General features: G+C 36.1%; 6 protein-coding genes and 1 pseudogene across 6 annotated transcripts; all 7 read right to left on the reverse strand.

Moving 5' to 3' along the window:
• Positions 1 to 23: 23 nt before the first annotated feature.
• On the reverse strand, positions 24 to 3,196 carry LOC140772340 (receptor-like protein EIX1). Its single transcript, XM_073114369.1, has one exon. The coding sequence runs from the start codon at positions 3,190 to 3,192 to the stop codon at positions 247 to 249; it is 2,946 nt and encodes a 981-aa protein (XP_072970470.1). The 5' UTR covers positions 3,193 to 3,196; the 3' UTR covers positions 24 to 246.
• Positions 3,197 to 8,135: 4,939 nt separating this feature from the next.
• Positions 8,136 to 11,126, reverse strand: LOC140773714 (receptor-like protein EIX2). Its single transcript, XM_073116419.1, has 3 exons — positions 11,117 to 11,126; positions 9,176 to 10,968; positions 8,136 to 9,026 (listed from the first exon to the last, which is right to left on the reverse strand). The coding sequence occupies exons 1-3, from the start codon at positions 11,124 to 11,126 to the stop codon at positions 8,136 to 8,138; spliced, it is 2,694 nt and encodes an 897-aa protein (XP_072972520.1).
• Positions 11,127 to 11,837: 711 nt separating this feature from the next.
• Positions 11,838 to 14,935, reverse strand: LOC140772946 (receptor-like protein EIX2; annotated as a pseudogene).
• A 2,348-nt stretch (positions 14,936 to 17,283) lies between these two features.
• LOC140773736 (receptor-like protein EIX2) lies at positions 17,284 to 18,366 on the reverse strand. Its single transcript, XM_073116450.1, has one exon. It carries the CDS (start codon positions 18,364 to 18,366, stop codon positions 17,284 to 17,286), a length of 1,083 nt encoding a protein of 360 aa, XP_072972551.1.
• A 492-nt stretch (positions 18,367 to 18,858) lies between these two features.
• On the reverse strand, positions 18,859 to 20,238 carry LOC140773751 (receptor-like protein EIX1). Its single transcript, XM_073116474.1, has one exon. The coding sequence runs from the start codon at positions 20,236 to 20,238 to the stop codon at positions 18,859 to 18,861; it is 1,380 nt and encodes a 459-aa protein (XP_072972575.1).
• A 1,753-nt stretch (positions 20,239 to 21,991) lies between these two features.
• On the reverse strand, positions 21,992 to 22,529 carry LOC140773761 (receptor-like protein EIX2). Its single transcript, XM_073116486.1, has 2 exons — positions 22,409 to 22,529; positions 21,992 to 22,317 (listed from the first exon to the last, which is right to left on the reverse strand). Exons 1-2 carry the CDS (start codon positions 22,527 to 22,529, stop codon positions 21,992 to 21,994), a joined length of 447 nt encoding a protein of 148 aa, XP_072972587.1.
• Positions 22,530 to 24,084: 1,555 nt separating this feature from the next.
• Positions 24,085 to 24,866, reverse strand: LOC140773770 (uncharacterized). Its single transcript, XM_073116499.1, has 2 exons — positions 24,279 to 24,866; positions 24,085 to 24,171 (listed from the first exon to the last, which is right to left on the reverse strand). The coding sequence occupies exons 1-2, from the start codon at positions 24,864 to 24,866 to the stop codon at positions 24,085 to 24,087; spliced, it is 675 nt and encodes a 224-aa protein (XP_072972600.1).
• Positions 24,867 to 26,236: the final 1,370 nt, after the last annotated feature.

The following is a 26,236-nucleotide window of genomic DNA, read 5'->3' on the forward strand; positions in this document are numbered from 1 at the left end:
ACATACTTCCTGAATGGTAGAAATAAAACCATCAAGTCTAATTATAGAACTTGTAAATCACAAATTAGGAACTTAACAGTATGGCATAAGTATCTATTACATGTATTTAGACTGTAAGATAGTACACACTAGTGACAAGGAAACAATATTACAAAAGCACATATTTTGATGATATATTTAACAAAGTGAGACTTGAGGTACCACAGTCTCATATCTAATATCTTACTCGTAGAAGAACGTAGTCTTTCATCCATATTTATTTTTCATCCTATTCATCCTCACTGCCACTGTAACATATATGTTGTCAAAGAAATTGTCAATCATCCGGAAATAAGCACACCTCCAAGTCGTATGGAACAACAAAACAGCATACACACCCCAAAATCCAGCCACAAATCCAACTCCCATTCCAAGATATAACCACCACATCGACGTCTCTGATCCATTAGCATAGTTCGACGTACTGTTAGGAGCTGCAGTATCTCCAGAGCAATTCTTGCTAGTTGGTGGCCCACAAAGATAAGCATTGCCGATATAGATTGATGGGTCATCAAGTCTGTCCAACTGACTCCCGGATGGAATCCTCCCGGACAAGTTGTTATAAGATAAATTCAGGTAATCCAAAAATGTTAATTTTGATAAGCTCTGCGGTATAGCACCTGAAAGCTTATTTGATGAAAGATCGAGAGATTCCAAGGATAACATGTCACCTATCTTTTCTGGGATCATTCCAACCAGATGATTTCCGCAAAAGTTTAAATTTCTCAGGTGTCGAAGAGCTCCTATTTCTTCAGGAATTACCCCACTCAGATTATTCCTTGAAAGGTCCATTGTCGTGACTTGACTGAGGATTTTAGAATATGTATAAGTATTTCCTTTTATTACTAGAAGAAGACTATCCATGTAGGTGAGAGTATCAGAATCAAACTCCACAGAAAATTCATCATTATCGTTCTGTACTGAATAGATCGTCATCCCAGTGAAATTACCAAAAGAACGTGGTATTGACCCCGACAACTTATTATCTGAAAGATCCAAGACTTGGAGGAATGTAAGTTGTGCAAGCTGTGGAGGAATGTTGCCATCAAACATATTTGAGCGAAGCTGAAGATATTGTAAATTCAACATCTTTTCTCCTATCCATATTGGTATCTTTCTTGAGAAGTTGTTGTTGCCAAGGTTTAGAAGAACTAAATTCTTGCAATATTGCAACTCTGAGGGAAGCTCTCCATAAAAGTTGTTGTTGCTAAGGTCTAATGAGTACAGCCAAGTTAGCGAACCCATGGATGGTGGAATTTCTCCTGTGATATTATTGTTAGACAAGTCCATCATGAATAACCCTGAACACTGCAGCCAGCACCGTGGGAGTTCTCCTGACAAATGATTAGCTGATAAATCTAGGACCTGTAGATATGTTCGTTCACATATGGAAGATGGTATGCTGCCGCTGATCGAATTATTTGAGAGCGACAAATATTCTATTGATGTCGGCAACAACTTTGGTAGAAGTCCGGATATAAAATTGTTGGAGAGATCCAAGAAGTTGAGTCCATCTGGTAACGGGGGTAATGGACCTTCCAAATTGTTAGATTTCAAATCTAGAATATCAAAATTTGTGGATTTCAAATATGGAGGCAATTTGCCAGAAATGTTATTGTAAGAGAGATCTAGCTCAAGTATAGGTGAACTCCATAACCAATCTGGCAATGTGCCGATGATGCTTGTGTTGCATAGATCCACTTCATATATTTGTTTTTGCCATCTTAGCCATGTTGGAAATTGAGGTCCCACTCGACAGGAGTCTAAAAAGAGGGCGGTAAGTTGAAATGGAGGAATCCAATTATGGCCCACTGATATTATTAGGGAATTAGAGGATAATTGCAACTCGATCAATTTTGTCAGGTTGGCAAAGTGAGCTTCTGATATGACACCATTCAAAGAATTAGAAGAAAGATCCAAAAAAATTAGATTTTGAAGGCTGCCAATCCCAAGAGGTACTGGCCCAACAAGGGAATTATTACTGAGGTCAAGATATTTTAGATTCGGCATCGGCTCTAGCCAGTTCGGTAAATTTCCTTGAAGATTGTTACTTGGCAAAATGATCTCCTCCATCTTGTTCCATGTGCAACCCAACATCCCCACCAACTCTCGAATATCTCCACCGATGCCAAGATAACTCAAATCTATACCTCTCAAGTTACATAGTTTTCCAATCGATCCAGGTAAAGGACCCTCCAAATTATTGTATCCCAAGTCTAGGTAAGTGAGGGAAGTGAAGTTACCTAGAGCATTAGGAATCTTCCCGTGAAATCGACACCCTCCAAGATTGAGATATGAGAGGTCGGTAAGATTCCACAACCAACTTGGTAAGGTAGTATTGAGCTGCCCATTGCCTGAAAGATCAAGGGTTGTGAGACCTGTGAAGTTTACATAGGACAAAGAGTTTGGGATACTAGGAACACCGGTATATGATAAAAGCAACACTTCTATGGATTGTAGCCTGTTAATTATATGCAGCCAATTTACAGCATTTGCTAGGTTTAATCCTCCCAAATCAAGATAGTCGAGAGAAGATAATTGGGAAACCCACTCAAGGTTGTCAGCATTAGGTGTATTAGTGTCATTGAATGCCCAATTCAAACTAAGATACTGGAGGCTAGAAAGATTCCCAAGATGAGGAGGTATTGTTCCAATGAAGACTGACCCAGAGAGATCAAGAGAGTGAAGTTTAGAGAGATTTCCGAGCTGATGAGGTATTTTACCACCAAATTCAGAACATGATATATTAAGATGCGTCAAGTTGTTGAAAGAAGCAAAGAATTCAGGGATGCTGATGCCAGAAAAATTGTTATAACTAAGATCAAGGCGACTCAAATGATTTAAGGCAAGCAAAGATGGATTGATCTCACCGGATAGTGCATAATCGGTCCAGTTATCCCAATATTGATATGGGTTGCCAAGGTTGAGCTCCAAAATATTTCGAGTGGTGGTATTATCACACACGACTCCTCTCCATTTACAGCAGTCTTGACCTTCATCCCAAGAAGACAAGCTGTGCCGGATGCCATCGGAGATGCCGGCTTTGAAGGTGAGGAGTGCCTCTCTTTCAACAGGAATACAAGCATATGCTGCCAATATTTGGATTGCTATGATAGAGAGCATGAGAATGAGGTGAAGAAAAGGAGTCGCCATTGCTATGTGACTTCACAGACTATTTTAAATAACCTGAGTAGTACGTCCCAAATGCGTTCTTAATTTATAGGTCCTGGAGTGTTCGCTAATAAGCTCTCTTCGTCTTCTTTAAGAAGGAAAAAGGTAAATTATGCGCCTAAGGCCACTATGTTAATTTAATTATAACGTGTAACAAGCTCTTCCCTTACTTGACATAAATACCCCTTATCTTTAAGACTATCTGCTCTAACCTTTTGGAGGACTTGACAGAAATTCCATTGTAGAAATGAATGGAATGTCTTCGCTGCTAAATAAATTAATTAGCCTAAGATAAGTCTTTTTCATTAGCGCACTATCCTATGAGAGAAAGACATCTCACACCGGAAGACACGTAAATGTAGCTTTCTTTTTTTGCTTTTGACCCGTAAGTGTAATTAACACGCTCGTGTTGCACGGATTGACTTTCAAGTCTTTTTTCTCAGAAAAAAAATAGAAAAGACAAAGAAAAAAATAATAATATTTGCTTGGAAATGGTAGCCTAACCTATGGGATTTGGTTGTAGACTAATTTGGGGCTAAAATTTAGTCCTACAGCAGTTCATGTAACATTAGAGACAATTCATATAACACACTATATTTTAAATAAAACTCTCTTTTTTCATTATTTATAAATAGAGTCTCTTATGGTAATATAGAATAATATATTTGTAATTGAAAAGAGAGATGTTTATTTGTAATATAATCAAAATATTAGGTAATCATACTTATAACTTTCTAAAGTTACTCTAGAATAGTCGATTAGAATATTAGGTGATCACATTTCTTTCACAAGTTTTTCTTCATTTTATTTTATTTTTATTTTTCAGTTTTGGAAGGAAGTCTTCCACTCACACAAACAAACAAAAAGGAAAAATGAAAGAAACAAAAAGAAGTTGTAAATCACAAAGAACTTAATGGTATTGAACTAGTGCTCTTACATGTATTTAGAATGTAAGATAGTACACGTTAGTGGCAAGGAAACAATATTACAAAAGCACAGATTTTGATGATATATTTAACATATTGAAACTTGAGGTACCCCATTCTCATATTTTAGTCGTAGAAGAACTCAGTCTTTCATCCATATTTATTTTTCAACCTATTCATAGTCACCACCACTGTCACATATATGTTGTCAAAGAAATTGTCAATCATCCGAAAATAAGCATACCTCCAAGTCGCATGGAACAACAAAACAGCATAGACACCTCAAAATTCAGCCACAAATCCAACACCCATTCCAAGATATAACCACATTGATGTCTCTGATCCGTTAGCATAGTTTGTCGATGTAGCTTCCTTATTTTTCTTTTAATGCATAGATTTAAATATTTATGTGTTGGACGAATATCAAGTGTCGCACGGAGAAAAAGTAAAAAACAAAAATTTGCCTGCCTAACCGATGGAATTTGATTGCAGAATAATTAGTAGTATAAATAGATTTAGCCAGCAACACTTGGTAACTATTTAAATAGATTTTACATTAGAGCCAGTTACAAATAACACACACTATTTTAACTATTTTATAAATAATATAAATATTTTCTTTATTTATAAACTCTTACTTACTGTCAAAAACAACCGAGCAACTCCATACGATCTAGTTTAGTTTAACAAGCATTGGACAAAATAAAAGAAAAGTAGAGAATTTCTTCAATTTCAAATAATGTTTTCTGTTTCCTAAATTATTTTTATTTCACTTTTTGATATGACTGTTGATATGAAAACACTTTAGTGAATTTCACCTTTTTATTATGACTATTGATATGATTAGTTAACGAATCAATTCATTCGTTAACTAATCAATAGATTAATTATCGTTACATGCATGAGTCATTGATTCTATCCGATGCGATCATCAGGACAGGCCTAAGTGAGCCTTGGCTACATAAAGATTCGTTAACGTTATATACATAACGTTATATACATAGCTGTTGAGGGTGCAGGGTGGGAACCAAGAGCGGTTGCGATGAGGAAGGGGTCCGCAGTGGAGGGGAGGCGGTAGATGGTGTATGACAATGCCAAGAAGGGAGTGGCGAGCGACGATGATGGTCGAGCGAGCAAGGTCCGAAGGCATTTATGACAAGGGAGTGGCAGCTTCAAGGAAATGCTAGAATAAGCTATTCCTATTTCACAAAAGAAATGGATTTCCTTTAGGCTCGACTTGACCAGACCCATTTAAGTAACCTAGTTTTTTACCAATTGAGTTGGGCTTAATTTTGACCTAGATTGAGCTAAGCTGAGTTTAAATTATATATAGGCCTGATTTATAATCGAGTCTGACTTAGGCTTGATTATAACTTTAGTTACCTGACCCGACTTAGACAAACACAATTAGTTTAATCGTGTCTGATTTAGCCATAATTATACCTGACTCTATTTTGGACTAAAGTAACCTTATGTAATCGACTATCTTTTAACATTATCGTCAGAAGTAGTCGACTATCTTTTAACATTATGTAGATATTTTTTGAAGAAATAATAGCATATTCAAAATATTTATACTGATGCAAGAGTCTTATTAAAGACACGAACCACGAGATTGTACAATGAAATTATGAACTGCAAGAGTATATATAATAATGGGAATAAAAGTCAGACGTATAATCTTAGAATGTATGCATAAACCACGAGGCATTACTTAATAGTGTTGCATAAAGTGCTATTACATATATTTGAAATGCATAATAGTATCATAGAGATGCTAAACTTTGAAATTTAGAAGTTCCAACAATGACAAGGAAACCAATTACAAAGAAATCCCAAATTTGAAACTTGGCCTTTCAACTCTATTTTCTGTTCAACCTATTCACAGTTACAGCCACTCCCATAGATATTGTGTCAAATAAATTATCCATTATCTGGAAATAAGTATTCCTCCAAGTTATATGGAATAACAGAATGCCATACACAATGAAAATTCCGAAGACAAATCCAAGTGCCATGCCAAGGTAGAACCATATCATCTCGGATCCATTCATGTGGTTTGAAGTACTAGGAGGGGCAGCTTGATCTCCAGAACAATTCTTGCCAATTGGAGGGCTGCAGAGATAAGCATTCCCTTTATATATTGATGGGTCATCAAGAGTGTCTAATTGAGTCCCAAGATGGAATCCTTCTTGATAAATTATTATAAGATAAATTCAGGTGATTCAAAAATATTTATTTGATGAAAGATAAAAGAGATTTCAAAGATAACATGTCACTTATCTTTTCTGGGATCATTCCAACTAGATGATTTCCAGACAAGTTCAAATTTATCAACTGCCGAAGAGCTCCTATTTCTTCAGGAATTACCTCGCCCAGATTTTTCTCTGAAAGGTCCATTGTCCTGACTTGATCGAGGGTTGGAGAATATGTATAAGTTTTTCGGTTCATTACTAGAAGAAGTTTATACACATAGCTGGAAGGACCAATACTGGATGGGAGAGTATATTCACCATGGTCATCTTCATTACTCCATATTGAATATATCATAGCAGTGAAATTACCAAAAGAACATGGAATCGACCCAGACAACTTGTTATCCGAAAGATCTAAGACTTGGAGGGCAGTGAGTTGCGCTAGCTGTGAAGGAATGTTGCCATCAAACATATTTGAGCGAAGTTGAAGATATACTAAATTCAACAGTTTTTCTCCTATCCATATCGGTAAATTTCGTGTTAATTTGTCCCCAAGGTCTAGAAGAACTTAGATTGTCACAGTATTTCAAATAGCAGACTAATATTAACTATATTATAAATAAAATCTCTTTTTTAATTATTTATAAATGGACCGATATCTTATGGTCAAAATATACCGAGCAACACCGTATGTTTAGTTTAGTCTAGTCTAGTTTAACAAGAATTTGAGCAAATAAAAGAAGAAGTAGAATAATTATTCAATTTTAAATATTTTTTATTTGATAAATTATTTTTATCTCACTTTTCTGATATAACTATTGATACTAGATAACTATAGATTTAGATCTATTGATCTTGAATAACTCAGTGCTTAGATGCGATCTTAGTATTTTAAAATATTAATATAATTATATTTTATTGAAAGTTAATGTTTTAATTTTATATCCAACCTATTTTGTGGAGACTTAATTTAATTTTTATAATTGGTATTGTGGATTGGTAATCTTTTACTAAATAAATAGAGGAATTTATTTATCATTGATAAATGAGAGCTTTATTTTTAATATAATCAAACTATAAGATGATATTTATCATTTTCTCTTAACATTGTTTAACTTTTTTTTTTATAAAATAGTGGTATTTTGAAAATGTTTATATTAAAGCTGTCGTGAGCTAAGCTCGAGCTCGAGGTAAGTATATTAGCTCAAAAAATTAAAAGATAGCCCCTTGAGATCAACTCGAATATTAGATCGAAATATTGGCAAACTGCCCGTAGAGAAATGCAGTAGGGTTAAGGGTAAACTCAACCAATCCTCTCTATTCCAATAGAATAGAGAGGATTCAAGATCTAGAAACGAGAGGCTAATAAGGTTCCACAATCAATTCGATCGGTATGGTAGAATTCAAGTGCCAACTCCGTAAGTAAATGTTAAAATTAACTTGGAATGGCATTTTCTCATGTGCTTGATCTATTTATTCGTAGGGAAGTGTTAAAATTAATTTAAGAAAGTTGCAAATCAATGAATATGAAATCCTCCGGTTAATATGGAAACCACCAGGATATCATTGATTGAAATAAACATACAAACTTAATGGTAGGAGTCATAAATCAAAAGTATTTACTTACTAGTATTGCATAATAAGAGCTATTACACTGGATAGTGCATTACAGCTGCTATCAGCTTTGAAATTAAACATACATTCCAAAAATAACAAGTAAACCAACTCAACGGAGCACATTACAAAGAAATCCTAAATTGAAACTTGAGATCCTCCTCTGTCATGTCTTGAAGAACTTGGCCTTTTATCTCCATTTCCTCTTCAACCTATTCATAGTCACTGCAACTGTCACATATATTTTGTCAAATAGATTGTCAATCATCTGGAAATAAGTATTCCTCCGAGTCATACAGAATAATAGAGTACCACACACAGTCCAAAATCCGAAGACAAATCCAGGTTCCATGCCAAGGTATAACCACACCATCTCAAATCTATTCACATAGTTTCGAGTACCAGTAGGTATTGCTTGATCTCCAGAATAATTCTTGCCAATTAGAGGCCCGCAGAGATAAGCATTGCCGATATAGATTGATGGGTCATCAAGTGTGTCCAATTGATTCCCGGATGGAATCCTTCCCGATAAATTATTGTAAGATAGGTTCAGGTGGTCTAAAAATGTTAACTTTGATAAACTTAATGGAATATCACCTGAAAGCTCATTTGATGAAAGATCAAGAGATTCCAAAGATAACATGTCACCTATCTTTTCTGGGATTTTTCCAACTAGATGATTTCTTGCGAAGCTTAAATTGCTAATGTGCCGAAGAGCTCCTCTTTCTTCAGGAATTTCTCCACTCAGATTATTTCCTGAAAGGTCCATTGTCCTCACTAGATAGAGGATTTCAGAATATGTAGATTCTCTTCCTTTCATTACTAATTCCATGGTACTATTGTAGACACTGCTGGAAAAAGAACCATTACCAAGATGACCATAGTAAGCCAGTTCTGAATAAACCATCGTGAAATGACCAAATGAACATGGTATTGATCCTGACAGCATGTTGTCTGCAAGATCCAAAACATGGAGAGATGCAAGTTTTGCTAGTTGTGAAGGAATGTTGCCATCAAATATATTTGAGCAAAGTTGAAGATATACTAAATTCCGCAGCTTTTCACCTATCCATATCGGTATCTTTCAATGTTGCAACTCTGAGGGAAGCTCTCCATAAAGATTGTTACTGTTGAGGTCTAAAGATAAGAGTGAAGTCAGTGAACTCACGGATGGTGGAATTACCCCGGTGATATTATTTTGACATAAGTCTATAATTTCTAAACTGGAACCCTGCCGCCAGCTCGTGGGAGTTCTCCTGATAAATAATTTCTTGATAAATCCAGGATCTGTAGAGATGCATGGTCACATATAGAAGATGGGATGCTGCCGTTTATTGCGTTATTTGAGAGCATCAAACAATTTATTGATGTTGGCAACTGTGGCAAGGGTCCTGATATGGCGTTGTCGGAGAGATCCAACAATTGAAGTCTTTCCGGCAACCGGGGTAATGGACCTTCCAAATTGTTAGATGCCAAAGCTAGTATATCTAAATTATTGGATTGCAAAGATGCCGGCAACCTCCCTGCAATCTGATTATTAGAGAGATCAAGCAAGGTTAAAGGTAACCTCCATAGCCAGTCCGGCAAAGTGTCTGCAATGCTTGTGTTGCATAGATTTAGTTCATTCATTTGCAATTGCCATTTGAGCCATGCTGGAAATTGAGGCCCCATTCTACACGAGTGTAACGAAATAACTGTAAGTTGAAACGAAGGAACCCAACTTTGATCCACCGATATTATTAAGGAATTATAAGACAATCGCAACTCCACCAGTTTCGTTAAATTGGCAAAATGAGCTTCAGATATGACACCATGTAAGGAATTTGAAGAAAGATCCAACACTTCTATATTATAAAGATTTCCAATCCCAAGAGGTACTGGCCCAACAAGTGAATTATTACTGAGATCAAGATGTTTTAGATTGGTCATACTCTCTAGCCAGTTCGATATATTCCCTTGAAGATTGTTACTCGACAAAATGATCATCTCTAAGTTTCTCCTTGAGCAACCCAACATCTCTATCAACTCTCGAACATCTCCACCGACGCCGAAAGAACTCAGGTCTATACCTCTCAAGCCGCATATTTTTCCAACTGCTCTTGGTAGTGTAGGCACGAAATTATTCCCTCCTAAATACAGGTACGTGAGAGAAGTCAATTTAGCAAGATCATTAGGAATCTTCCCGTAGAATCCAGCGGATGCAAGATTGAGATATGAGAGGTTAGTAAGATTCCACAACCAAATTGGTAAGGTAGTATTGAACTGGCTATTGCCTGAAAGATCAAGTGTTGTTAGACCGGTAAAATTTACATAAGACAGAGAGTTTGGGATACTAGGAAGACTAGTATCTTTCATAAGCAACACTTTTATGGATTGCAACTTGTTAACTACGTGCAGCCAATCTGCTGCATTTGTTAGATTCATCCATCCCAAATCAAGATACTTGAGAGAAGCTAACTGCGAAATCCACTCAAGATTGTCAGCATTAGCCATACTAGTAACAGCGAATGCCGAATTCAAACTAAGATACCATAGGCTAGAAAGATTTCCAAGCAGAGGAGATACTGTTTTAATGAAGGATGACGAAGAGAGATCAAGGGAGTGGAGTTTAGAGAGATTTCCAAGCTGCTGAGGTATTTTACCCCCAAATTTAGAATTTGATAGATTAAGGTGCGTCAAGTTGTTGAAAGACGCAATGAATTCAGGGATACTGATGCCAGAGAAATTGTTACTACTAAGGTCAAGGCGAGTCAAATGATTTAAAGCAAGCAGAGATGGATTGATCTCACCGGACAGTGCATAAGCAGACCAATTGGTTGAATATAAATCCCAATGATACGGGTTGCAAAGGTTGAGCTCCAAAATATGGTGGGTGTTGCTGTCACAGACCACTCCTCTCCATCCACAACAGTCTTGACCTTCATCCCAAGAAGACAAGCTATGCCCGACCCCATCGACGATGCCGGCTCTAAAGGTGAGAAGTGCTTCCCTTTCAACATCAATACAAGCATATGTTGCGATAGCTTGGATTACAATAAGACAGCATGAGAATGAGGTGAAGAAGAAAGTGATGAGTAGCCATTATCTGTTCGTTAATTTTCACAGCTTGAGAAATAGCAATTGCATTATATATATACATGCGCTGGAGTCTTCGCTAAACTTTTGACTTACACAGAGACATACTTCTCCTGAAGTCTTGATGTTAATTAGTGTATATATATTCCTTTGAAGGAGTGTGTTTAATTAATTGTAACGTATAAGAGGCTCTTCCTTGTTTTTTAGACTATCTCCTCTTATCCTTTTTGGAGTACTTCCCAGAAATAAATTCGTTTTGACGCGTGAACGTGTTCTTTGGGAAGTTGACGGACGGACTTGGAAGTCTTCCCTCCTTAGAAAAACAAACAAACAAACAAACAAACAAAAAGAGGGAAGTGGTAATCCTAATCGATGGCTTTTAGTGGGAAGCAGTAAGATGTGGTAGACTAATTGACGGCATTTAGTGGGAAGCAGTTAAATTCGTCATGGATTGAAGGGAAAACTAGAACGTGGCTCTAATTTTTTTCTCATTTAATAATATATTGGATGGAAGCCGATACTTTTGGTCTATGAACTCGGTGACCGTGGCGTTTTCTTTTGCCGAGTATCCGAACTAGGTTGGCACTAGAAAATGGCATCATTCTGCACAAAAAAAAGAAGCTGGTGGATTATTTTTTTTCACATATAGATCAGGCAGGCTGGATTATATTTTTTTTCATGTTAATTTAAATTGAAATGGCATAATTTTCTAAAGCGGTTATTCTGTAATACTATTTATATAGTTTCATGGTTTCCAAACATTGTTGCAAATCAATCGTGAGTTACTCAAGAATCTGAATGGTAGAAATAAAACCATCAAGTCTAATTATAGAACTTGTAAATCACAAATTAGGAACTTAACAGTATGGCATAAGTATCTATTACATGTATTTAGACTGTAAGATAGTACACACTAGTGACAAGGAAACAATATCTTACTCGTAGGAGAACGTAGTCTTTCATCCATATTTATTTTTCATCCTATTCATTCTCACTGCAACTGTAACATATATGTTGTCAACGAAATTGTCAATCATCCGGAAATAAGCACACCTCCAAGTCGTATGAAACAACAAAACAGCATACACACCCCAAAATCCAGCCACAAATCCAACTCCCATTCCAAGATATAACCACCACATTGACATCTCTGATCCATTAGCATAGTTTGACGTACTATTAGGAGATGCAGTATCTCCAGAGCAATTCTTGCTAGTTGGTGGCCCACAAAGATAAGCATTGCCGATATAAATTGATGGGTCATCGAGTGTGTCCATTTGAGTCCCGGATGGAATCCTCCCGGACAAGTTGTTATAAGATAAATTCAGGTAATCCAAAAATGTTAATTTTGATAAGCTCTGCGGTATAGCACCTGAAAGCTTATTTGATGAAAGATCGAGAGATTCCAAAGATAACATGTCACCTATCTTTTCTGGGATCATTCCAACTAGATGATTTCCAGCGAAGTTTAAATTTCTCAGTTGCCGAAGAGCTCCTATTTCTTCAGGAATTACCCCACTCAGATTATTCCTTGAAAGGTCCATTGTCGTGACTTGACTGAGGATTTTAGAATATGTATAAGTATTTCCTTTCATTACTAGAAGAAGACTACCCATGTAGGTGACAATATCAGTACCAAACCCCCAAGAAAAAAAATCATCATCATCATTCTCTACTGAATAGATCGCCATCCTAGTGAAATTACCAAAAGAACGTGGTATTGACCCCGACAACTTGTTATCTGAAATATCCAAGACTCGGAGGAATGTAAGTTGTGCAAGCTGTGGAGGAATGTTGCCCTCAAACATATTTGAGCGAAGCTGAAGATATCTTAAATTCAACAACTTTTCTCCTATCCATGTCGGTATCTTTCTTGAGAAGTTATTGTTGCCAAGGTCTAGAAACAATAAATTCTTGCAATGTTGCAACTCCGAGGGAAGTTCTCCGTAAAGGTTGTTACTATTGAGTTCTAAATATTGGAGCTTAGTTAGTGAACCCATGGATAGTGGAATTTCTCATGTGATATTATTGTTAGACAAGTCCATCTTGACTAAGAGTGAACCCTTCAGCCAGCACCGTGGGAGTTCTCCTGACAAATGATTAGTTGATAAATCTAGGATCCATAGATTTGTTCTTTCACATATAGAAGATATGCTGCCGCTGATTGAATTATTTGAGAGCAACAAATAAATTATTGATGTCGGCAACAACTTTGGTAAAGGTCCGGATATAAAATTGTTGGAGAGATCCAAAAACCGGAGTCCATCTAGTAACGGGGGTAATGGACCTTCCAAATTGTTAGATCTCAAATCTAGAACACCAAAATTTGTGGATTTCAAATATGGAGGCAATTTGCCTGAAATGTTATTGTAAGAGAGATTTAGCCATTGTATAGGTGAACTCCATAACCAATGTGGCAAAGTGCTTGTAATGCTTGTGTTGTATAGATCTACTTCATTTATTTGTCTCTGCCATCTGAGCCATGTTGGAAATTGAGGTCCCACTCGACAAGAGCCTAAAGCAAGGGCGGTAAGTTGAAATGGAGGAATCCAATTATGGCCCACTGATATTATTAGGGAATTGGAGGATAAGTGCAAGTCGTTCAATTTTGTCAGATTGGCAAAATGAGCTTCAGATAGGACACCATGCAAAAAATTAGAAGAAAGATCCAAGAAATTAAGATTCTGAAGACTGCCAATCTCAAGAGGTACTGGCCCAACAAGGGAATTATTACTGAGGTCAAGATGTTTTAGATTCGGCATCTGCTCTAGCCAGTTCGATAAATTTCCTTGAAGATTGTTACTTGACAAAATGATCTCCTCCATGTTGTTCAATGTGCAACCCAACATCCCCACCAACTCTCGAATATCTCCACCGATGCCAAGATAACTCAAGTCTATACCTGTCAAGTTACATAGTTTTCCAATTGATCTAGGTAAAGGACCCTCCAAATTATTGTCTCCCAAGTCCAGGTAAGTGAGAGAAGTCAAGTTACCTAGAGCATTAGGAATCTGCCCGTGAAAGTGACAATTTTGAAGATAAAGATATGAGAGGTCGATAAGATTCCACAACCAACGTGGTAAGGTAGTATTGAAGTGCCAATTGCCTGAAAGATCAAGGGTTGTGAGACCTGTGAAGTTTACATAAGACAAAGAGTTTGGGATACTAGGAAGACTAGAATATGACATAAGCAACACTTTTATGTATTGTAGCTTGTTAATTATGTGCAGCCAATCTATAGCATTTGTCAGGTTTATCCCTCCCAAATCAAGATACTCGAGAGAAGCTAATTGGGAAACCCACTCAAGGTGGTCAGCATTAGGCGTACTAGTGTCATTGAATGCAGAATATAAACTAAGATACCGTAGACTAGAAAGATTCCCAAGATGAGGAGGTACTGTTCCAATGAAGTATGACCTAGAGAGATCAAGAGAGTGAAGTTTAGACAGATTTCCAAGTTGACAAGGTATTTTACCCTCAAATCCAGAATTTGATAGATTAAGGTGCGCCAAGTTGTAGAAAGAAGAAATGAATTCAGGGATGCTGATGCCAGAAAAATTGTTATTACTAAGATCAAGGCGACTCAAATGATTTAAGGCAAGCAAAGATGGATTGATCTCATCGGATAGTGCATAATCGGTCCAGTTATCCCAATCTTGATATGGGTTGCCAAGGTTGAGCTCCAAAATATTTCGAGTGGTGGTATTATCACACACGACTCCCCTCCATCTACAGCAATCTTGAGCTTCATCCCAAGAAGACAATCTGTGCCGGATGCCATCGGAGATGCCGGCTTTAAAGGTGAGGAGTGCCTCTCTTTCATCAACAGCAATACAAGCATATGCTGCCAATGTTTGGATTGCTATAACAGAGAGCATGAGAATGAGGTGAAGAAAAGGAGTCGCCATTGCTATGTGAATTCATAGACTATTTTAAATAACTTGAGTAGTACGTCCCAATTGCGTTCTTAATTTATAGGCCCCGGAGTGTTCGCTAATAAGCTCTCTTCGTCTTCTTTAAGAAGGAAAAAGGTAAATTATGTGCCTAAGGCCACTATGTTAATTTAATTATAACTTGTAACAATCTCTTCCCTTACTTGCATAGATACCCCTTATCTTTAAGACTATCTGCTCTAACATTTTGGAGGACTTGACAATAAATTCCATTGTAGAAATGAATGGAATGTCTTCGCTGCTAAATAAATTAATTAGCCTAAGATAAGTCTTTTTCATTAGCGCACTATCCTATGAGAGAAAGACATCTCACATCGGAAGACATGTAAATGTAGCTTTCTTTTCTTGCCTTTGACGCGTAAGTGTAATTAACACGCTTGTGTTGCATAGATTGACTTTCAAGTCTTTTTCTCAGAAAAAAGAATAGAAAAGACAAAAAATATATATATATATATATATTTGCTTGGAAATGGTAAACTAACATGTCGGATTTGGTTGTAGACTAATTTGGGGCTAAAATTTATGTTAAATTATGTTAGATTAGGAAGGTTGCAAATTTCTAATAAAGTATAAGTGTCTGTGTTGCATAAAAAAAAATTGGAATTATAAAGTTTAGAGCCACAACAATTTCAATGATATATAGAAATAGAATCAAAAAGCATATATGTTTATAGAAATTATAAACCACAAAAATTTGTCATATTTTACTCACAGAAGAAAGAAGACTTATTAATTTAGGAAGGTTGCAAATTGATAAATATGAAATCATCAAGTTAATGGAATCCACGAGGATATCATTGATAGAAATAAAAATACAAAGCCTAATGGTAGGAGTCATAAACCAAAAGTAATTACCTACTAATAAGAGCTAATACATTCTTTTAAAACACAGGATACTACTCTACAGATGCTACCAGCTTTGAAATTAAACATTCTAATAATAAGAAAAAGGGTATTAATAAATTACACATTTTTTGTGATTCACAATGTTTTTAACAATTTCATAACTAGACCCCTCATTTTTCTCTATAATTCTCGTATTTACACCTTGATGTTATTTTAAATAACAAATATCGATAAAATTATCAAAATATCCTCACCATTATTTTTCTTTCTCTATACCCGTCATCTAAGAATGAATAAGTAATTTAGATATTTATATATTATAATGGAATATTTTTTTGTTAGTACCTTTTAAATTAACCAAGGGTGTTAAATGAGAATTATAAGAAACAAAAGTAATACTCGGGTTATAAAATTTTAAAAATAAGATATAAATCACCAAATAGAGAAAATATAAGGTGTGATTTATAAATAAATTTAAAAAATAAAAACTCGTTGTTTATTAGTGAAATATATTCCTTCGAAGGAGTTTGTTAATTAATTGTAACGTGTAAGAGGCTCTTCCTTACTTTACATAAATAATAACCCTCTCCGTTTAGACCATCTCTCCTCTTAACCTTTTTGGAGGACTTCCCAGTAATAAATTCGTTCTGACGCGCGAACGTGTTCTTTGGGAAGTCAACGGACTGACTTGGAAGTCTTCCCCACCTTAGAAAAACAAACAAAGAAACAAAGAAACAAAAAAAGTGGGAAGTGGCAATCCTAATCGATGGCATTTAGTGGGAAACAGTAAGATGTGGTAGACTAATTGACTGACAGATGAAAGACTTGGAATTCCGAGTATAAACCAAGATGAGATGTGGTCGTAGATTGGTAGTAAATTATATTGAGTTAAATTCATCATGGATTGAAGGCAAAAGTAGAACGTGGCTCTCGATCGGGTGTTGTCTCTAATTTTTTTTCTCATTTAATAATATATTGGATGGAAATCGATCCTTTTGGTCTATGAACTTGGTGACCGTGGCGTTTTCTTTTGCCGAGTATCCGAACTAGGTTGGCACTTGAAAATGGCATCGTTCTGCCAAAAAAGAAAGATGGTGGATTATTTTTGCTCATGGTAATTTAAATTGAAAGGGCATAATTTCCTGAAGTGCTTGTTCTGTAGTACTATTTATATAGTTTTATGGTTTCCAAACATTGTTGCAAATCAATCGTAAGTTACTCAAGAATCTCAATGGTAGAAATAAAACCATCAAGTTTAATTATAGAACTTGTAAATCACAAATTAGGAACTTAACAGTATGGCATAAGTATCTATTGCATGTATTTAGAATGTAAGATAGTAAACACAAGTGACAAGGAAACAAAATAGTAAGCAAGCACATATTTGATGATATATTTAACAAATTGAAACTTGAGGTAACCCGGTCTCATATCTTACTCGTTGAAGAACTTGAACTTGGTCTTTCATCCATATTTATTTTTCAACCTATTCATAGTCACCACCACCGTCACATATATGTTGTCAAAGAAATTGTCAATCATTCGAAAATAAGCATACCTCCAAGTCCCATGGAACAACAAAATAGCATACACACCCCAAAATCCAGCCACAAATCCAACTCCCATTCCAAGATATAACCACCATATTGACGTCTCTGATCCATTAGCATAGTTTGACGTACTGTTAGGAGCTGCAGTATCTCCAGAGCAATTCTTGCTAGTTGGTGGCCCACAAAGATAAGCATTGCCGATATAGATTGATGGGTCATCGAGTGTGTCCATTTGAGTCCCGGATGGAATCCTCCCGGACAAGTTGTTATAAGATAAATTCAGGTAATCCAAAAATGTTAATTTTGATAAGCTCTGCGGTATAGCACCTGAAAGCTTATTTGATGAAAGATCGAGAGATTCCAAAGATAACATGTCACCTATCTTTTCTGGGATCATTCCAACTAGATGATTTCTGGAGAAGTTTAAATTTCTCAGCTGCCGAAGATCTCCTATTTCTTCAGGAATTACGCCACTCAGATTATTCCCTGAAAGGTCCATTGTCGTGACTTCACCAAGGATTTTAGAATATGTATAAGTATTTCCTTTCATAACTAGAACAAGACTACCAATGTAGGTGAAAATATCAAATTGAAGCTCCAAACCAATTCCATAAATGTCATCCCATACTGAAAGGACCATCATCCCAATGAAATTACTAAAAGAACGTGGTATTGAACCCGACAACTTGTTATTTGAAAGATCCAAAACTTGGAGGGCAGTAAGTCGTGCAAGTTGTGGAGGAATGTTGCCATCAAACATATTTGAGTGAAGTTGAAGATATCTTAAATTCAATAACTTTTCTCCTATCCAAATCGGTATGTTTCTTGAGAACTTGTTGTTGCCAAGGTCTAGAAACAATAAATTCTTGCAATGTTGCAACTCCGAGGGAAGCTCTCCGTAAAGGTTGTTACTGTTGAGGTCTAAAGAGTAGAGCCAAGTTAGCGAACCCATGGATGGTGGAATTTCTCCTGTGATATTATTGTTAGACAAGTCCATCCGTTCTAATCCTGAACCCTGCAGCCAGCACCGTGGGAGTTCTCCTGACAAATGATTAGCTGATGAATCTAGGACCTCTAGATTTGTTCCTTCACATATGGAAGATGGTATGCTGCCGCTGATCGAATTATTTGAGAGCGATAAATAAGTTATTGATGTCGGCAACAACTTTGGTAGAAGTCTAGATATAAAATTGTTGGAGAGATCCAAAAACTCGAGTCCATCCGATAATTGAGGTAACGGGCCTTCCAAATTGTTAGATTTCAAAACTAGATCAATAAAATCAAGTGATTTCAAATATACTGGCAATCTACCTGTAATCTGATTGTAAGAGAGATCTAGCATGCTTATAGATAAACTCCATAGCCAATCTGGCAAAGTGTCTCTGATGCTTGTGTTGTATAGATATACTTCATTTATTTGTCTCTGCCATCTGAGCCATGCTGGAAATTGTGGTCCCACTCGACAGGAGCGCAAAGAAAGGACACTAAGTCAAAATGGAGGAATCCAACTACGGGCCACCAATATTATTAGGGAATTGGAGGATAATCGCAAGTCATTCAATTTTGTCAAGTTAGCAAAATGAGCTTCAGATATGACACCATGCAAAGAATTAGAAGAAAGATCCAAAGTATTTAGATTCTGAAGATTGCCAATCCCAAGAGGTACTTCTCCAACAAGGGAATTATCATGGAGGTTGAGATGTTTTAGATTGGTCATATGCTCTAGCCAGTTAGATAAATTCCCTTGAAGATTATTACTTGACAAAATGATCTCATGTAGGTTGTTCCATGTGCAAGCGACCATCCCCACTAACTCTTGGATGTCACCACCGATGCCGGTAGAGGTCAAGTCTATAACCCTCAAATTACATAATTTTCCAAGCGATTTAGGTAAAGGTCCCTCCAAATTATTTTGTGCCAAATTTAGGTAAATGAGGGAAGTCAAGTTGCCTAGAGCATTAGGAATCATCCCGTGAAGTTGACGGTCTTCAAGATTGAGATATGAGAGGTTGGTAAGATTCCACAACCAACTTGATAAGGTAGTATTGAATTGCCAATTGCTTGAGAGATCAAGGGTTGTGAGACTTGTAAAGTTTACATAAGAGAAAGAGTTTTGGCTACTAGGAAGACTAGTATCTGATAAAAGCAACACTTTTATGGATTGTAGCCTGTTAATTATGTGCAACCAATTTGCAGAATTTGTCAGGTTTATAAATCCCAAATCAAGATATTTGAGAGAAGCTAATTGGGAAAGCCACTCAAGGTTGTCAGCATTTGGCATACTAATATCATTGAATGCCAAATTCAAACTAAGATACAGTAGACTAGAAAGATTTCCAAGCTGAGAAGGTACTGTTCCAATGAATAATGAGTTACTGAGATCAAGGGAGTGGAGTTTGGAGAGATTTCCGAGTTGATGAGGTATTTTACCCTCAAACTTAGAATATGATAGATTAAGATGTGTCAAATTGTTGAAAGAAGAAATGAATTCAGGGATGCTGACGCCAGAGAAATTGTTATAACTAAGATCAAGGCGAGTTAAATAATTTAAGGCAAGCAAAGATGGATTGATCTCACCGGACAGTGCATAATTGGTCCAGTTTTCCCAATATTGATATGGGTTGCGAAGGTTGAGCTCCAAAATATTACGGGTGGTGGTATTATCACACTCCCCTCCATTTACAGCAGTCTTGATCTTCATCCAAGAAGACAAACTGTGCTGGATGCCATCGAAGATGCTGGCTTTGAAGGTGAGGAGTGCCTCCCTTTCGACAGCATTACAAGCATATGTTGCGAAAGTTTGGATTGCTATAACTGAGAGCATGAGAATGAGGTGAAAAAAGAAAAGCAAGTGATGATGAGTTGCCATTATACGTGACTTCATAGGCTTGATAGCCTGCCTAAACGATAGAATTTGATTGCAGAATAATTGGTAGTATAAATAGATTTAGCCAGCAACACTTGGTAACTATTTAAATAGATTTTACATTAGAGCCGGTTACCAATTACACACACTATTTTAACTATTTTATAAATAACAAAAATATTTCCTCTATTTTATAAATAACAAAAATATTTCCTTTATTTATAAACTCTTACTTACTGTCAAAAACAACCGAGCAACTCCATACGATGTAGTTTAGTTTAACGAAAGGAAAGTAGAGAATTTCATCAATTTCAAATAATTTTTTGTGTTTCCTAAATTATTTTTATTTCACTTTTTGATATGACTATTGATATGAAAACACTTTAGTGAATTTCACCTTTTTGTTATGACTATTGATATGATTAGTTAACGAATTAATTCATTCGTTAACTAATCAATGATTAATTATCGTTACATGCATGAGTCATTGATTCTATCCGATGCGATCATCAGGACAGGCCTAAGTGAGCCTTGGCTATATAAAGATTCGTTAACGTTATATATATATATAGAAAGATTCGTTAACGCATTACATATGGGAAAAAAAAATCGTTAATCCACCATATTATCGGAGAAGAAAGCATCTCACACCGGAAAACGTGTAAAACTAGCTCTTCTTTTGACGCATATATGTAGTCTTTTTTTAAAGAAAATTCGTATATTGATAATTCAATTAACTTGTAAATTAGTAGAACTTTTTGATATGACTATTGATATGAAAACACTTTAGCGACCACTGCCACAGATGGCATCCTCATGGGTGGGGTTGGCATGGAGTGAGAGATCTACACCAATAATGTTGACGAGTGCTAACCAAACGTGAGGAAAGGAGAGTAGCTGTTGAGGTTGCAGGGTGGGAACCAAGGGCGGTTGCGATGAGGAAGGGGTCCGCAGTGGAGGGGAGGCGGTAGATGGTGTACGACAATGCCAAGAAGGGAGTGGCGAGCGACGATGATGGTCGAGCGAGCAAGGTCCGAAGGCATTTATGACAAGGGAGTGGCAGCTTCAAGGAAATGCTAGAATAAGCTATTCCTATTTCACAAAAGAAATGGATTTTCTTTAGGCTCGACTTGACCAGACCCATTTAAGTAACCTAGTTTTTTTACCAATTGAGTTGGGCTTACTTTTGACCTAGATTGAGCTAAGCTGAGTTTAAATTATATATAGGCCTGATTTATAATCGAGTCTGACTTAGGCTTGATTATAACTTTAGTTACCTGACCCGACTTAGACAAACACAATTAGTTTAATCGTGTCTGATTTAGCCATAATTATACCTGACTCTATTTTGGACTAAAGTAACCTTATGTAATCGACTATCTTTTAACATTATCGTCAGAAGTAGTCGACTATCTTTTAACATTATGTAGATATTTTTTAAAGAAATAATAGCATATTCAAAATATTTATACTTATGCAAGAGTCTTATTAAAGACGCGAACCACGAGATTGTACAATGAAATTATGAACTGCAAGAGTATATATAATAATGGGAATAAAAGTCAGACGCATAATCTTAGAATGCATGCATAAACCATGAGGCATTACTTAATAGTGTTGCATAAAGTGCTATTACATATATTTGGAATGCATAATAGTATCATAGAGATGCTAAACTTTGAAATTTAGAAGTTCCAACAATGACAAGGAAACCAATTACAAAGAAATCCCAAATTTGAAACTTGGCCTTTCAACTCTATTTTTTGTTCAAGCTATTCACAGTTACAGCCACTCCCATAGATACTGTGTCAAATAAATTATCCATTATCTGGAAATAAGTATTCCTCCAAGTTATATGGAATAACAGAATGCCATACACAATGAAAAATCCGAAGACAAATCCAAGTGCCATGCCAAGGTAGAACCATATCATCTCAGATCCATTCATGTGGTTTGAAGTACTAGGAGGGGCAGCTTGATCTCCAGAACAATTCTTGCCAATTGGAGGGCTGCAGAGATAAGCATTCCCTTTATATATTGATGGGTCATCAAGAGTGTCTAATTGAGTCCTAAGATGGAATCCTTCTTGATAAATTATTATAAGATAAATTCAGGTGATTCAAAAATATTTATTTGATGAAAGATAAAAGAGATTTCAAAGATAACATGTCACCTATCTTTTCTGGGATCATTCCAACTAGATGATTTCCAGACAAGTTCAAATTTATCAGCTGCCGAAGAGCTCCTATTTCTTCAGGAATTACCTCGCCCAGATTATTCTCTGAAAGGTCCATTGTCCTGACTTGATCGAGGGTTGGAGAATATGTATAAGTTTTTCGGTTCATTACTAGAAGAAGTTTATACACATAGCTAGAAGGACCAATACTGGATGGGAGAGTATATTCACCATGGTCATCTTCATTACTCCATATTGAATATATCATAGCAGTGAAATTACCAAAAGAACATAGAATCGACCAAGACAACTTGTTATCTGAAAGACCCAAGACTTGGATGGCAGTGAGTTGTGCAAGCTATAAAGGAATGTTGCCATCAAACATATTTGAACGAAGTTGAAGATATACTAAATTCAACAACTTTTCTCCTATCCATATCGGTAAGTTTCCTGTTAATTTGTTGTCCCCAAGTCTAGAAGAACTAGATTGTCACAGTATTTCAAATAGCAGACTAATATTTTAACTATATTATAAATAAAAGTCTCTTTTTTAATTATTTATAAACGGAGCGATCTCTCATGGTCAAAAAAATACCGAGCAACACCGTACGTTTAGTTTAGTCTAGTTTAGTTTAACAAGAATTTGAGCAAATAAAAGATGAAGAAGAATAATTATTCAATTTTAAATATTTTTTATTTGATAAATTATTTTTATCTCACTTTTCTGATATAACTATTGATACTAAATAACTATAGATTTAGATCTATTGATCTTGAATAACTCAGTGCTTAGATGCGATCTTAGTATTTTAAAATATTAATATAATTATATTTTATTGAAAGTTAATGTTTTAATTTTATATCCAACCTATTTTGTGGAGACTTAATTTAATTTTTATAATTGGTATTGTGGATTGGTAATCTTTTACTAAATAAATAGAGGAATTTATTTATCATTGATAAATGAGAGCTTTATTTTTAATATAATCAAACTATAAGATGATATTTATCATTTTCTCTTAACATTGTTTAACTTTTTTTTTATAAAATAGTTGTATTTTGAAAATGTTTATATTAAAGCTGTCGTGAGCTAAGCTCGAGCTCGAGGTAAGTATATTAGCTCAAAAAATTAAAAGATAGCCCACTTGAGATCAACTCGAATATTAGATCGAAATATTGGCAGATTGCCCGTAGAGAAATGCAGTAGGGTTAAGGGTAAACTCAACCAATCCTCTCTATTCTAGTAGAATAGAGAGGATTGAAGATCTAGAAACGAGAGGCTAATAAGGTTCCACAATCAATTCGATCGGTAGGGTAGAATTCAAGTGCCAACTCCGTAAGTAAATGTTAAAATAAACTTGGAATGGCATTTTCTCATGTGCTTGATCTATTTATTCACAGGGAAGTGTTAAAATTAATTTAAGAAAGTTGCAAATTGATAAATATGAAATCATCCCAGTTAATATGGAAACCACAACGATATCATTGATTGAAATAAACATACAAAACTTAATGGTAGAGAGTCATAAACCAAAAGTAATTACTTACTAGTATTGCATAATAAGAGCTATTACATTCTTTTAAAACACAGGATAGTACATTACAGATGCTATCAGCTTTGAAATTAAACATACATTCCAACAATAACAAGTAAACCAACTCAACGGAGCACATTACAAAGAAATCCTAAATTGAAACTTGAGATCCTCCTCTGTCATGTCTCTAAGAACTTGGTCTTTTATCTCCATTTCCTCTTCAACCTATTCATAGTCACTGCAACTGTCACATATATTTTGTCAAATAGATTGTCAATCATCTGGAAATAAGTATTCCTCCAAGTCGTACAGAATAATAGAGTACCACACACAGTCCAAAATCCGAAGACAAATCCAGGTCCCATGCCAAGGTATAACCACACCATCTCAGATCTATTCACATAGTTTCGAGTACCAGTAGGTATTACTTGATCTCCAGAACAATCCTTGCCAATTAGAGGCCCGCAGAGATAAGCATTGCCGATATAGATTGATGGGTCATCAAGTGTGTCCAATTGATTCCCGGATGGAATCCTTCCCGATAAATTATTGTAAGATAGGTTCAGGTGGTCTAAAAATGTTAGCTTTGATAAACTTAATGGAATATCACCTGAAAGTTCATTTGATGAAAGATCAAGAGATTCCAAAGATAACATGTCACCTATCTTTTCTGGGATTTTTCCAACTAGATGATTTCTTGCGAAGTTTAAATTGCTAATGTGCCGAAGAGCTCCTATTTCTTCAGGAATTTCTCCACTCAGATTATTCCCCGAAAGGTCCATTGTCCTCACTAGATAGAGGATTTCAGAATATCTAGATTCTCTTCCTTTCATTACTAATTCCATGGTACTATGATAGACACTGCTGGAAAAAGAACCATTACCAAGATGACCATAGTAAGTCAGTTCTGAATAAACCATCGCCTTGAAATGACCAAAGGAACATGGTATTGATCCTGACAGCATGTTGTCTGCAAGATCCAAAACATGGAGAGATGCAAGTTTTGCTAGTTGTGAAGGAATGTTGCCATCAAATATATTTGAGCGAAGTTGAAGATATACTAAATTCCGCAGCTTTTCACCTATCCATATCGGTATCTTTCAATGTTGCAACTCTGAGGGAAGCTCTCCATAAAGATTGTTACTGTTGAGGTCTAAAGATAAGAGTGAAGTCAGTGAACTCACGGATGGTGGAATTACCCCGGTGATATTATTTTGACATAAGTCTATAATTTCTAAACTGGAACCCTGCCGCCAGCTTGTGGGAGTTCTCCTGATAAATAATTTCTTGATAAATCCAGGATCTGTAGAGATGCATGGTCACATATAGAAGATGGGATGCTGCCGTTTATTGCATTATTTGAGAGCATCAAACAATTTATTGATGTTGGCAACTGTGGCAAGGGTCCTGATATGGCGTTGTGGGAGAGATCCAACGATTGAAGTCTTTCCGGCAACCGGGGTAATGGACCTTCCAAATTGTTAGATGCCAAAGCTAGTATATCTAAATTATTGGATTGCAAAGATGCTGGCAACCTCCCTGCAATCTGATTATTAGAGAGATCAAGCAAGGTTAAAGGTAAACACCTTAGCCAGTCCGACAAAGTGTCTGCAATGCGTGTGTTGCATTAATTTAGTTCATTCATTTGCAATTGCCATTTGAGCCATGCTGGAAATTGAGGCCCCATTCTACACGACTGTAAAGAAATGACTGTAAGTTGAAATGAAGGAACCCAACTTTGATCCACCAATATTATTAAGGAATTATAAGACAATCGCAACTCCACCGGTTTCGTTAAATTGGCAAAATGAGCTTCAGATATGACACCATGTAAGGAATTTGAAGAAAGATCCAACACTTCTATATTATAAAGATTTCCAATCCCAAAAGGTACTGGCCCAACAAGTGAATTATTACTGATATCAAGATGTTTTAGATTGGTCATACTCTCTAGCCAGTTAGATATATTCTCTTGAAGATTGTTACTTGACAAAATGATCATCTCTAAGTTTCTCCATGAGCAACCCAATCCCTATCAACTCTCGAACATCTCCACCGATGCGGAAAGAACTCAGGTCTATACCTCTCAAGCTGCATATTTTTCCAACTGCTCTTGGTAGTATAGGCACGAAATTATTCCCTCTTAAATACAGGTACGTGAGAGAAGTCAATTTAGCAAGATCATTAGGAATCTTCTCGTAGAATCCAGTGAATGCAAGATTGAGATATGAGAGGTTAGTAAGATTCCACAACCAAATTGGTAAGGTAGTATTAAATTGGCTATTGCCTC

Source organism: Typha angustifolia, chromosome 2, assembly GCF_048772165.1.
Source record: "Typha angustifolia cultivar Huaian chromosome 2, ASM4877216v1, whole genome shotgun sequence".
NCBI lineage: Eukaryota > Viridiplantae > Streptophyta > Magnoliopsida > Poales > Typhaceae > Typha > Typha angustifolia.

Coding starts and splice junctions, on each gene's coding strand:
- LOC140772340 (XM_073114369.1), bottom strand. CDS start 3,192: ATGGCGACTCCTTTTCTTCACCTCATTCTCATGCTCTCTATCATAGCA.
- LOC140773714 (XM_073116419.1), bottom strand. Junction 9,027..9,175: donor TCCCACGAGCTGGCGGCAGG/GTTCCAGTTTAG, acceptor CAACATTGAAAG/ATACCGATATGGATAGGTGA.
- LOC140773736 (XM_073116450.1), bottom strand. CDS start 18,366: ATGGACTTGTCTAACAATAATATCACAGGAGAAATTCCACCATCCATG.
- LOC140773751 (XM_073116474.1), bottom strand. CDS start 20,238: ATGGCAACTCATCATCACTTGCTTTTCTTTTTTCACCTCATTCTCATG.
- LOC140773761 (XM_073116486.1), bottom strand. CDS start 22,529: ATGGACCTTTCAGAGAATAATCTGGGCGAGGTAATTCCTGAAGAAATA. Junction 22,318..22,408: donor AATGATCCCAGAAAAGATAG/GTGACATGTTAT, acceptor TTTATCAAGAAG/GATTCCATCTTAGGACTCAA.
- LOC140773770 (XM_073116499.1), bottom strand. CDS start 24,866: ATGGTTTATTCAGAACTGACTTACTATGGTCATCTTGGTAATGGTTCT. Junction 24,172..24,278: donor TTGTCTTCGGATTTTGGACT/GTGTGTGGTACT, acceptor GACTATGAATAG/GTTGAAGAGGAAATGGAGAT.